At 45.6% G+C, this 12,609-nt stretch overlaps 1 protein-coding gene across 2 annotated transcripts in view; it reads right to left on the reverse strand.

Moving 5' to 3' along the window:
- Positions 1–12,609, reverse strand: part of fggy (FGGY carbohydrate kinase domain containing) — a 521,756-nt gene that overhangs the window by 184,204 nt on the left and 324,943 nt on the right. Inside the window, exons 9-10 of one of the 2 annotated variants that reach the window (XM_070886940.1) lie at positions 4,812–4,919; positions 2,347–2,408 (exon numbers count right to left, since the gene is read on the reverse strand). In XM_070886940.1, coding sequence (XP_070743041.1) covers positions 2,347–2,408; positions 4,812–4,919 — 170 coding nt within the window. The remainder of the gene's footprint in view (positions 1–2,346; positions 2,409–4,811; positions 4,920–12,609) is intronic. The other variant, XM_070886941.1, reaches the window with a different exon arrangement.

The raw sequence follows: 12,609 nt of genomic DNA on the forward strand, positions 1-12,609 counted from the left end.
CACCACTTAGAAGAAGCACTGAGAGTAGCAAGGGTACAGAATGTACTCTGTGTGGGGGTCTTCAATGTCCATGATCAAGAGTGGCTCGATACCATCACTACTGACCGAGCTAACCAAGTCATGAGGACATAGCTGCCAGACTGGTGAGACAACCAACGCAAGGGAAAAACCTACTTGCCTTCGTTGTCACCAGTCTAACTGTCGCAGATGCATCTGTCCATGATAGCATTTGTTGCAGTGACTACCGCACAGTCATTGTGGAGACGAAGTCCATCATCAATGTACTGGAATAAGAGGTGAGCTGAATAGGACTGGAACAAAGAATGTTCCACGTATCCCACGAAAAGGTAGGCAGAGCCAGGACCCATAAAGGTTACCGGAGTGGCATCTTTTATTTTGAGGAAGTGAGAAGAATCAAAGGAGAAGTTGTTCAACGTGTGAACAAGTTCAGCCAGGTGGAAGAGAGGGAGGCAGTGGATGGGGACTGATTGGGACTTGAGTTCAAGGAGGAAGTGGCTGTCCTGGTAGGGGAAGGTGAGTTGAGGTAGAAGATCAGCCACGATCTTATTGAATGGCAGAGCAGGCTCGAGGGGCCGAATGGCCTACTCCTGCTCCTAATTCTTATGCTGTTATGGTGGTGTGGAGGAACTAGATGTACATGGTGAGAAGGAGACTGTTAGGGCCAGGAAACTCTTGAAGTGGGCGTCGGAAGAATCAATGACGTAGGTCGGAACATATTTATGTGTTAATTTTGCATAGGATTATCGCACTCCATTCATTATTAATTTAGATATAGTCGACGTATTTACTGGGGCAATACGAAATCATAGGCCTTACGCTAAACATCCGTAAGACAAAGGTTCTCCACCAGCCTGTCGTCGCCGCACAGCACTGCCCCCCAGTCATCAAGATCCACGGCGCGGCCCTGGACAACGTGGACCATTTCCCATACCTCGGGAGCCTCTTATCAACAAAAGCAGACATTGATGCGGAGATTCAGCATCGCCTCCAGTGCGCCAGCGCAGCCTTCGGCCACCTGAGGAAAAGTGTGTTTGAAGACCAGGCCCTCAAATCTACCACCAAGCTCATGGTCTACAGGGCTGTAGTAATACCCACCCTCCTGTATGGCTCAGAGGCATGGACCATGTACAGTAGACACCTCAAGTCGCTGAAGAAATACCATCAATGATGCCTCAGCAAGATCCTACAAATCCCCTGGGAGGACAGGCCAACATCCCCAGCATTGAAGCACTGACCACACTTGATCAGCTCCGCTGGGCAGGCCACATTGTCCGCATGCCAGACACGAGACTACCAAAGCAAGCACTCTACTCGGAACTCCTTCATGGCAAACGAGCCAAGGGTGGGCAGAGGAAACATTACAAGGACACCCTCAAAGCCTCCCTGATAAAGTGTGGCATCCCCACCGACACCTGGGAGTCCCTGGCCAAAGACCGCCCTGAGTGGAGGAAGTGCATCCGGGAGGGCACTGAGCGCCTCGAGTCTCATCGCCGAGTGCATGCAGAAAGCAAGAGCAGGCAGCGGAAGGAACGTGCGGCAAACCTGTCCTACCCTCCCTTACCCTCAACGACTGTCTGTTCCACCTGTTGCAGGGACTGTGGCTCTCGTATTGGACTGTTCAGCCACCTAAGGACTCATTCTAAGAGTGGAAGCAAGTCTTCCTCGATTCCGAGGGACTGCCTATGATGATGATGATGATCTGTGCTGGGAGCACATATTCAGAAAATTGGTCCTTCAATGTTTTTCAAGCTACTCTGTTTAAAAATATAAACTGAGAAATTACTGTTGGCAATATTAGTGAACAAATACTTAACAAGCTCATATGACATTTCTCTGGACATACAGCAGAATGTTATATGAACACATTAAGTATTTGTTCACTAATATTGCCAATAGTAATTTCCAGGCCTCTTGAGAAATGCTGGTAATGAATTTATTTTTTCTAATGGACTGGCACTGGATTTTATATTGTGTGATAGTCATAGTTGTGGGTAGGTTTTTACAAAATACATTTCAGAAAATAAAGACAGATATTATCCCAACTTCAGACGAATAACTTGAGGTACAGATACAAAATTTTAATTGCTAAGCAGATCGTTGCTGAAGGCAATATATTTTCTGCCTGTGTACAGAAAATACTGTTGCATAAAGAAAATACTACGCAGAAGAATAGTCCAATAGGTTCCAATAATGTACACCTTCCAGCAAAGCAGTAAAGTTTCCATTCACCCAAATCAAATTATCGCTCATTCTGATAATCTCTAAAAAAAAGGCAAAGTAAGCACTGATTAAGAATCGCCTCCAGGCTATAAGAAACAGACAGACCTAGCTTTGGCATTGGACTCTAGCTCTGGGTATGCAGCATGGCCTTTAACGACGTGGTCTATCTAAAACAAAGAAACACATTGTACCAAGGCTGTTGGAATAAGTGAGATCTGTAAAGTTCAAATATTTGTACGCACTTTTAAAATGTCAATCTTCCTACTATTATTGTTTCAGGTTAAAATTATTTTGTGGTACCAGAAATAGAAACTGGGCAGCTGAGGGAGAATTCTTCTGTGTGCTATGTGTAACGATGTCTAAAATTTGGTTATAAAGAATGGGTTTATAATTTTTTTTTACACATAACACAAAGCCAAATCTTTTCCAATGTTGAATGGTTGAAACTTAGGACCTTTTAACAACCTAAAAAAAAAATTAAACCAGGTTTGAAACTGAAAATGATAGTTATTTTCAACATGAGTAATAACGAGGGGCGTGTGGAGGGAAATGAATATTCTGAGTGTGAATTTTGAGGGATTTACATTGCTGTATTAGTCTATCTTCACATTCTTTTAGTTCCAGTAGTGACAATAATGATTGTTTCAGAATTGATAAGTAATACAGTTCCAGTCTAGTAAAACTAGTGCTCAGTTGGTAGCACTTTTGCTTCGGGTCTGTCAAAAGATTGTGGTTCAAGCCTTTATCCATGTCTTGAGCATGCAATTTAGACTGACTTTCTCATGTAGTACTTGTGGTCTTATTTGCTGATTCAGATGGAATAAGAGCAGGGAGTTCTACCAATGACCTGCCAATGTTGCTTCATCAACCAACATAAAATTATCTATTGACTCTTTGGTAGTACTCTTGCCTCTGAATCAGAAGATTGTGAGTTGTTGTGAGCCCCACTCCAGGACTTAAGCATATAATCTGGGATGACACTTTAGCGCAATACTGAAGGATGCTGGATTGTCTTTTCGATGAAACATTAAACCAAAATTCTGTCCATTTATTCAGGTGGACATTAAAGATCCCACGGCATTATTTGAAATTCAAGGAATTATCCTGGCCAACATTTCTCCCTTAATCAATACTACCAAAACAATTTGGTTATTTATCTCATTTGCTGTTTGTGGGGCCTTATTGTGTGCTAAAATGGCTGCCACACTTGTCTGAATAATTACAACAATTTGCATTTATATAGCGTCTTTAACATAGTAAAATGTCCTAAGGCGCTTCACAGGAGCGTTATCAAACACATAAGGTTTTAAGGCGCATCTTAAAGGAGGAGAGAGGCGGAGAGGTTTAGGGAGGGAATTCCAGAGCTTGAGGTCGAGGCAGCTAATTTTGTTTGATAACACTCCTGTGAAGCGCCTTAAGACATTTTATTCTGATTGGCATAAAGTCTGTATAAATTGCTGTGTTTGGCAAACATTTCATACAATTGCTTCAAAATATGAGTTCAAGTGTTTCTAACCAACTCTCATGCGTGTGTAATGGTGGGTAAGTTTTGCAATGCAATTACAATGTTAGACAAACAAAAAAGCTGTGTTATGGAAAGATAGGAGGGGATTTTATCCCCCAAATAGGTGGGTTGGGGTTGGGTGGGAAGCTAAAGTGTTAAAAAACTGAATCCCGACCAGAATCTGCCTCCAACCCGCCCACTTCTGATTTTAACGAGGTGGGACAGGGGGCGGGCAGACAACCCAATCTCAGGTGGCAGGTCATCCATTTAAATATTGGAATGAGGCTGATGTGCCTCAGATTTAACCAGCATTTCAAATTTAACTGTGGTTGGTCGGGTTTCACAGGCCACGGGAAACCCAACAGCTAATGGAAGGAGAGAACTGCTGGATCCAGGAGGTAGTTGCCTTTGCACTTACCTCCTGGATCCAGCAACTCTGCCTCACTAGCCCCCATGATCGGAGACCCCCCATCCTACAAAGCCTTTGATTCCTCCCCCCCCTGCAACGAGGCCTTCGATCTCCCAGGTTTCCCGACCACTTCCGTGCGCCCCACTGCTCTCAACCTGCCTCCTGATTTAAAATTCGACCACAGTGTTGTACTGGTTTAGTTTGGAGCTTTTATCAAATTAAGTGTATGTAGATGAACAAGAGCAATACTGTCTTTAAAACTGTGGCAGTGTTTATGCAAGTGGTTTTAAAAAGTTCCAGAAGGTTGAAAGATTCAATTTTCCACAGTGTATTATCAATGTGAGTATATTGCTGTGTTCTCTACCTTATGCTTCTGGTATTCTGTCATACTCTGCATTGCATTCTGCCAAAAGTATCACTGAAGTAAAAAGTAACAAAAAACACAAGTGGTTTAAAAAAAAGTCGTGCTCAAACCTAAGTGTGTTCAAATATTTCAGTGTTGTGACCTGTACTCTGAATTTTATCCTGCGATGTAGCTTCTAGTGTAGTCAGCTCCACAATATAAACACAACATAAATCATCCTCAATAGATTCCCCCTTAAAAATTTGACTCCTTCACACAAAGCCCCTGCACTACTGTATTTGGATCTTTCTTACCAGTTTCCCTGTAGCACTCTGTCCACCTTCATTTAGCCATAAATCAGGTACCATAGCAGAGTAATAAGGTCCCCAAACACCAGGCACAAATATGGGATTCTTACTGATCTAGGGATAAAAATAAACAATGAAAAATAAATTCGATTATCAAGAATAGACTATCAGTTGCTGAAGCCACATTATGAAATCTAACCTCATGTTGTGGAATCTGTTGTTTTAAGAGCAAATTTAGATTTAAGGCTGTTAATTGAGACAAGAATTATAAACATCTAATTTAATGATGCCATTAGTTGTTATTTAAATAAGCTGGAATTTAATTAGAATTGAGAAAGGTTGTCTCCAAAGGAATACCCTGATTAACTGTGATTATTTGGTGCCAAATATTTTGGATAGAAAAATATTACGCAATGTCTTTTGGCTCCCTATGGTCTCATTAAACGGTACACAAACAATAATGCAAGTGCACGTTTAAACTCAATCTTAACCACAAGTTCCCAACACGTGGCTAGCACTCAGGACCCTGTTAACCATGCTCGTATTGGTGGCGAGCAGTGAACGGAGCTTCCTGAAGCTGATGCTCGTAAAAATATATTTGTGATCGACCATGGGAGACGACCAGTTATCTTCGCCGGCCATCCTGTCTATCGAGAATGACGTGGCTCAAAATATCTTGGTGACAAAGTTTTTAAACTTGTTATTGTTATTAGTTCAGTGTTTAATTTAATGTTTAGTTTATTTTTCACTATAATGTTATTTTTTATGACTTATATCGTTTATTATTTAAATTATAAAAAACTTTTGAGATTACAGCTTTATTTCTGAAACTTTGTTAATACTCATCATCATAGGAGGTCCCTAGAACAAGGATGACTTGCTTCCACATGAGTTCACAGATGTTTCAAAGAAGGACCCGATATTCAAGTCCTGAACTCCAATTGAAAGGGTGGAAGATGCCTGTGCATGGATTTTTTTAACGTGTGGTGAGCGTTGCACATCAGCCACCACACGGGCTTGACAGAGCTAGGCCTTTATCCAGTGGCAAGGGTTAACCAGGACAACTGGGGACCTGCTCTGTTAATAGTCGGGACCGAGTCCATACCGGTTTTGGGGTTTTTCCTGATTTCAGACAAGAAAATCAATAGTCTGAAATCCGGAATCCTCGGGACAGAATCCATGTAAGATTTCGGGTTTTGCCGGATTTTAGATCTCGCATCTCGCCGCCTGCCGATCCTCCGCTTCTCACCACTCGCCAAAACGTCCGGTTTTCGGACAATTCTGGTTTTCGGTATTCCGGATTTGGGATGTTGCACCTGTACTACATACTTAAACTCAACAAAATACAAGTTTGCCCAAGGTGCTATTTTCCCTAAGACCGGCCCTGAAGACCCCATTACGCTGATCAAAGCAACGCTGGGAGTTCTTCACACCATTGATTAAAGAAGAACAAGGTGGCCAACATTCCTCTCAAACAGGAGAATAAAAAAGGACTAACTATTTGTACTGCACTTTTTTGACTGACAGGTGACAAGACCCTCCTCCTGTCAAGTGCCACCCGCTCCTCCCAGCCGAATACTTCCATGTGCGTGGTGCCGAGAAGCAGGACCCGAGGCTGCGACTCTCTCCCTCCGACCGGCCTGGGGCCCGATAGCGGTGAAGGGGGATCTGATAGCAACAGTCCTGGGCCCAATGGCGGGAGGGGGCCAATGGCGGCGGGCCTGGGCCTGATGGTGGCGGGGGGGGGGAGGTGAGAGAGAGAGGGGCTGGGGGGACAGAGAGGGAGGCTTGGGGGGGGCGGAGAGAGTGGATGCGGGGGCAGAGAGAGAGGCTGGGGCAGGGGGGTAGAGAGAGACTGGGGGGGTAGAGAGAGGCTGGGGGGTGTAAGAGAGAGGCTGGGGGGGTAAGAGAGAGGCTGGGGGGGGTAAGAGAAAGGCTAGGGGGGGTAAGAGAGAGGCTGGGGGGGTAAGAGAGAGGCTGGGGGGGTAGAGAGAGGCTGGGGGGGGGTAGAGAGAGGCTTGTGGGGTGTAATGAGAGACTGGGGGGGTAGGGGTAGAGAGAGGCTGGGGGGGGGAGAAAGAGAGAGAGAGAGAGAGGCTGGGGGGGGGGGGGGCAGAGAGAGAGAGGCCGGGGGAGGGAGGGAGGCTGGGGAGGGGGAGAGACAGTGGCTCGGGGTGGGGGAGGCGGTAAGAGAGAGGCTGCTGGGGGAGAGAGGCTGGGTGGGCGGGGGGGGGGGGCGGTGGGGGAAGAGAGAGAGAGAGAGACATGGTGTGGTCGGAGCAGACCATGTTCTTCCAACCCCCTACAAGGGACATCATTGGAGTGGATGATATCCAGAAGTCACGACACTGTCACTATTCACTGCATACCCAATAAACCTGGGGCCCGATAGCGGCAGGCCTGGGGCCTGATGGCAGCGAAGGGGGACCTGATAGCAACAGTCCTAGGCTCGATGGCAGGAGGAGGCTGAAAGCAACAGTCCTGGGCTCGATGGCGGGAGGAGGCCGATTGCAACAGTCCTGGACCGATGGCGGGAGGGGGCCGATCGCAAAAGTCCTGGGCCCGATGGTGGGAGGGGGCCAATGGCAGCGGGCCTGGGCCTGAGTTTGGCGGGGATGGGGGGGAGGATGCACTTAAACGTGTCCAAAAAAAAACCAGATTAACTGGTCATTCATCTTATTGTTGTTTGTAGCATATTACTCATGCAGAATAACCAGAGGCTGGGGTGGTGGGGGGAGAGAGAGAGAGGCTGGGGGGGGGGGGAGAGAGAGAGAGAGGCTGGGGGGGGGGAGAGAGAGAGAGAGAGAGAGAGAGGCTGGGGGGGGGAGGGAGAGAGTGGCTGGGGGGGGGGAGAGAGAGAGAGAGAGAGAGAGGCTGGGGGGGGGAGGGAGAGAGAGAGAGAGAGAGGCTGGGGGGGGGAGAGAGAGAGAGGCTGGGGGCGGGGGGGAAGAGAGAGAGAGAGAGGCTGGGGGGGGTGGAGAGAGAGAGAGAGAGGCTGGGGGGGGGAAGAGAGAAAGAGGCTGGGGGGGAGAGAGAGAGAGAGAGAGGCTGGGGGGGGAGAGAGAGAGAGAGAGGCTGGGGGGGGATAGATAGAGAGAGGCTGGGGGGGGAGAGAGAGAGAAAGGCTGGGGGGGGAGAGAGAGAGGCTGGCGGGGGAGGGAGAGGCTGGGGGGGAGGAGTGAGAGCGGCTGCGGGGGGAGGGAGTGAGAAGCTGGTGGGGGGGGGAAAGAGAGAAAGACATGGGTTTGGGGGTGGGGGGGGGGGGCGCCAGAGGGGAGAGAGGGAAGACGGATCATGTTCTTCCAACCCCCTACAAGGGACGTCATTGGAGTGGATGATATCCAGAAGTCACGACACTGTCACTATTCACTTCATACCCAATAAACCTGTTAACAATCCGTGCAAAATGCCCCATCTGTGGTGGGGGCTGGGGCGGGGGGGTGGGGCGGGGTGGAGGATGCACTTGCGCTGGAGTAAGGCACTTCGGCTGGGGGAGGGATGCACTTGGACTGGGGTAAGGCACCGGCTGGGGGAGGGATGTACTTGGACTGGGGTAAGGCACTTTGGCTGGCCCTGCTGTCTTCTGGGGAGCTCTGTCCTCTGTCGCTTCAGGAAGTCAAAGTGAATCGAGTTACAATTTGCAAAGTCAGTGAAAGCTTGGGATGGGTAGTTCCAGTTACACGTTCCTGTGAAATGTCAGGGTGTGGCTTATCCTCCAAGGGGACCAATCAGAAACAAAAGGAGGAGCATGTTGGCCAATTTGGCAGTACAAATAAACGAGTCCAAAAAAAAACAGATTAACTGGTCATTCATCTTATTGTTGTTTGTAGCATATTACTCATGCAGAATGACTGCTGCTTTTGCCTACATAACAATATTTCACATGTAGTTCTTTATTTGTAAAGCACTTTGAGACTGCTTAGCATGATGATACACCATGTAAACGATACCATTATTTCTAATATTTTGATCAACCCTTATTGCACACAAGCCGTGATACAGAGGTTGCCTTAGTGATGTCAATTTTCTATGAAAAGCCATACCCAATAAGAAGTAAACCAGATGTTGTCGCCCTCTCAGCTGCTTGAATAATGCGATCTCCATCACGGTTCTCAGTTTGATTGAGAACAATTTTTCTCTCTAATGTTGGTTACTGATAACCAACTTCCTGGCAGCTACATTAGAAAAACCTTCAACTCATTCAAAAAGCCTGAGTTCCAATCGCAGGCTCAACTGTTCCTTATTGGTGACTTTCATTAACTATCGGCTAAACTGCTAGACAAGGCCTCTTGGAACAGCATGGAAGTCCAGGGGAGGAGAACTCAACAAAATCAGTCAGAGGCCACGGAAGTGCACTTCCTGCCAGGTGATCATTGAGTAGCTTTGACAGCAACCAGCATAAAAACAGGCAAAACAAATCATTCTGTTTTCCCTGGAAACTAATGAGAGAATAGCAGGGCAGCACAGCTTCAGTGGTAATATATTTTGGGGAAAATGGAGTAATAGACAGATTTTGTGTTACAGAAGTACACTGTCAACTTCAGAGAACACAAAAGTTGATCGTCTTGCATTTAGTTCAATTTTGGTTGTGAAATTTATCACCAATATAGAACATAATTGAGAAATTAGTCATCAACTGCTCTCTTCAATATCAGACTGAAGTAGATTGGTGCTGCACAACTCTGATTAAACTTCATTTTTACGATTCACTCCTGGAACAAACACCCTTGCCAGTGAAATTCTTACCAAAACTTAAAGGGGAAAACACTGAAAATTCTGGATTATATACCACAAATAGCTAATCACAGTAGTCTAACTCCTTCTATAGTTGAGTAAGCATGCAGCTGACTGCAATATTCAAAAATGTTGGCATAATTAATTTTGTGTGTGCACATGAATGTGAATCGGGTATGTACAAGCCTGCAAATACCTCAAACCACATAGTGGCAACTAACTGGGGTGCTTTGTTATTTTCTTTTTCCAATGTCCTCCCCTCCTTTCCTGAAGGTGCTGCTAAATGCTGAGGTACAGTTAGGAGAATGCTGGCAGCTGTCCAGTACTTCTCCCAAATTGCCAACCTTAGTGTGTCAGCAGTGAATAAACAATCCTTTCCTCAATTGACAACCACACATTTATTTTACAGCAAGAACCACTGGATATTAGCCCTGGCTGATTTTTGCCCCTCGCTACCTCAGTGTCATGAAGGCTAATTGTAGCATCACTATCACTACCCCAGCTAGAATTAGAGTATTTGTTCAGGTCTTGTAAATTATACCCAGAGTTACATACTGCCATAATAGCATAAGAAAACCACATTTTCATTATGGGGTGAAACTTACTCATAAAAAAAACAACCAATTCAGAATTCTGAAAACAGGAGTAAATCAGAGAATTCTTAACTCTAGTGATCTTTTGTTTTTCTCTAAATGAAAAAAACTATCCTGCAAGTCTAAATTGTTCAGATGATATAAACAGGGTTTAAATCCATGCAGTCACATCAAAAGTTTCTCACAAACCCCTTTTCCATGATACATTATCTCTCAGTTTCTAAGCCTTAGCCTCTTTCTTGACATCAGCAGCTGTCTCAACTGTTTGTTTGTGTAACCTGATTTATCTTCTTTTTCTTTACTTGCTTTTTAACTGATAACTTTAAAACAGATATGTATACCCCTTCTTCTGGTTGGTTTAGGCTTATGTGCAGTTTCAGATGTAATTTACCTTCATGTTCTGCCTTGTGTGAGTCCAGATTATTACAGTAACATGCATTTGGTCATTCTTATATAAAACAATGGCCCAGAATTTGCTGGAGTGAGGCATCTTGTGATGAGCGATGGAAGTTTAATTTTTTTTCCTCACTCTTCAACTCCAATTAATTTGCGCCGTAAATTAATGTAAGTCCAAATTGCTGACGGTGCGACAAGATTAATGAGTCATCAGGGACTTTAATGACCAGCGGGACCAATAGTCTATCTCCTTAACCCAATGATTTTTAAGGATTTGAATGGTTAACAAAGCTCTGAAATGGCAGCTTGAACATTTGAAATTTTAATAAACTTTATTTAAATAATCTCAGAATTACATACAGAAAAAAATGCAGTTCTAAGTTTTTTGCCTATGGAACATGACACATAGACATATGAATAAGACAGCCTACAGCCTAGGGTTCAGCTTACTTTTTAATTCAGGAACTGAAGGCAGCTGCTGCATATACACGAAAGCTATATAATTTATAGCAATTGATAACAAATCAAATTTGATGATCATTCTCTGCTGGTGAGAAAGATTCCTTGCTTTGCTCTTGGTAGTCTGTCGTATCCAACAAAGACGTTGATGTGCTAATCATCAATGGCATGTGTCTTCAAGTGGCTGTATGGGCCAATGCACATAGTCTCTTGCACGTCGGACAAGGGAAGTTCGATGTGCCTGATGCTGACAGTACTGCCACCTGATGTCGTCTATCTCTAGTGTCTCGCAGGCGTTGACATCGGCTTTCTTCGAAGGTCTGGCAGGGAGTCCTCGTGAGAGATTGCCACTGGATTTTATTAGCTACTGTATTCTCGAGGTCCTTTGGTCAGATGCCACAGTACTGGAGGTTAGCCTTGATGCAATCTTTGTAGCGCTTGCGGGGGCACCCCTGGTGTCTTCGACCTTCACAGAGCTCGCCGTGAAGTAGCTGACGAGGGATCCTTGACTCATCCATGCGGATGACATGTCCAGCCCACCAGAACTGGGCTCGCTAGATTATCACCTCGATGCTAGTTGATTGTGCTCTCTCCAGAACCTCAAAGTTTGACACCCGGTCTTGCCAGCGTATGTGGATATAGATCTGAGACTGCGCATATGGAAAGCTTCCAGCTTTTTGATGTGATGCCTGTAGGGTGTCCAGGTCTCACATCCATAAAGAAGAGATGAGAGAACGACTGCTCTATACACCAACAGTTTAGTTGACAGTCGGATGTGGTGGTGACTCAACACCTTAGTGCGCAAGCGACCAAGTGCCTGGCTGGCTTTACAGATCCTTGCATCAATCTCCTTGTCCAAGGACCCGTCACTTGATATGATGCTGCCAAGGTACTTGAAGCTGTCCACTGACTTTAGTTGTATACTGCCGATGAAGACTGTGGGAGCAGGTGCTGTGGTGCCGGGGCAGGCTGATAGAGAACCTCGGTTTTACAAAGGCTGATGGGTTAGGCCAAATTTGCTGAATATGAATTGTAGGTCACTCTCCTTGTGTGCCATAAGTGCGCAGTCGTCAGCAAAAAGTGTCTCTAGGATGAGTCGTTTCCGTACTTTGGTCTTTGCAGCAAGGCGGCGGAGGTCGAACAGTGAACCATCTAATCGATATTTCAGGTAAACCCCAAACTCCAAGTCTTTTATGGCATAGTTCAAGACGCAGGTAAAGAATAGGTTGAACAGAACTGGAGCGAGTACACAACCTTGTTTCACTCCATTTGAGATGGCAAATGGGGCCGTGGTTGTGCCGTCTGAGAGCACTTCACCTGTCATGTTGTCATGAAACAGCTCGATGATGTGGACAAACTTCCTTGGGCACCCAAGTTTCGTTAAGATTGACCACAGCGCTGCTCTGTTGACAGTATCAAAGGCCTTGGTGAGGTCAATAAATACAGCGTACAGGTCCAAGTTCTGCTCAATGCACTTCTCCTGCACTTGTCTGAGTGTAAACATTATGTCCGCTGTGCTCCAACCAGGTCGAAAGCCACATTGTGTTTCTGGAAGATTTACTTCTGAGACACTAGCTATGAGTCGATTCAATACTATGCGGGCAATGATCTTCCCAGCAATG

This window comes from Pristiophorus japonicus, chromosome 8 (assembly GCF_044704955.1).
Source record: "Pristiophorus japonicus isolate sPriJap1 chromosome 8, sPriJap1.hap1, whole genome shotgun sequence".
NCBI classification, from domain to species: domain Eukaryota; kingdom Metazoa; phylum Chordata; class Chondrichthyes; family Pristiophoridae; genus Pristiophorus; species Pristiophorus japonicus.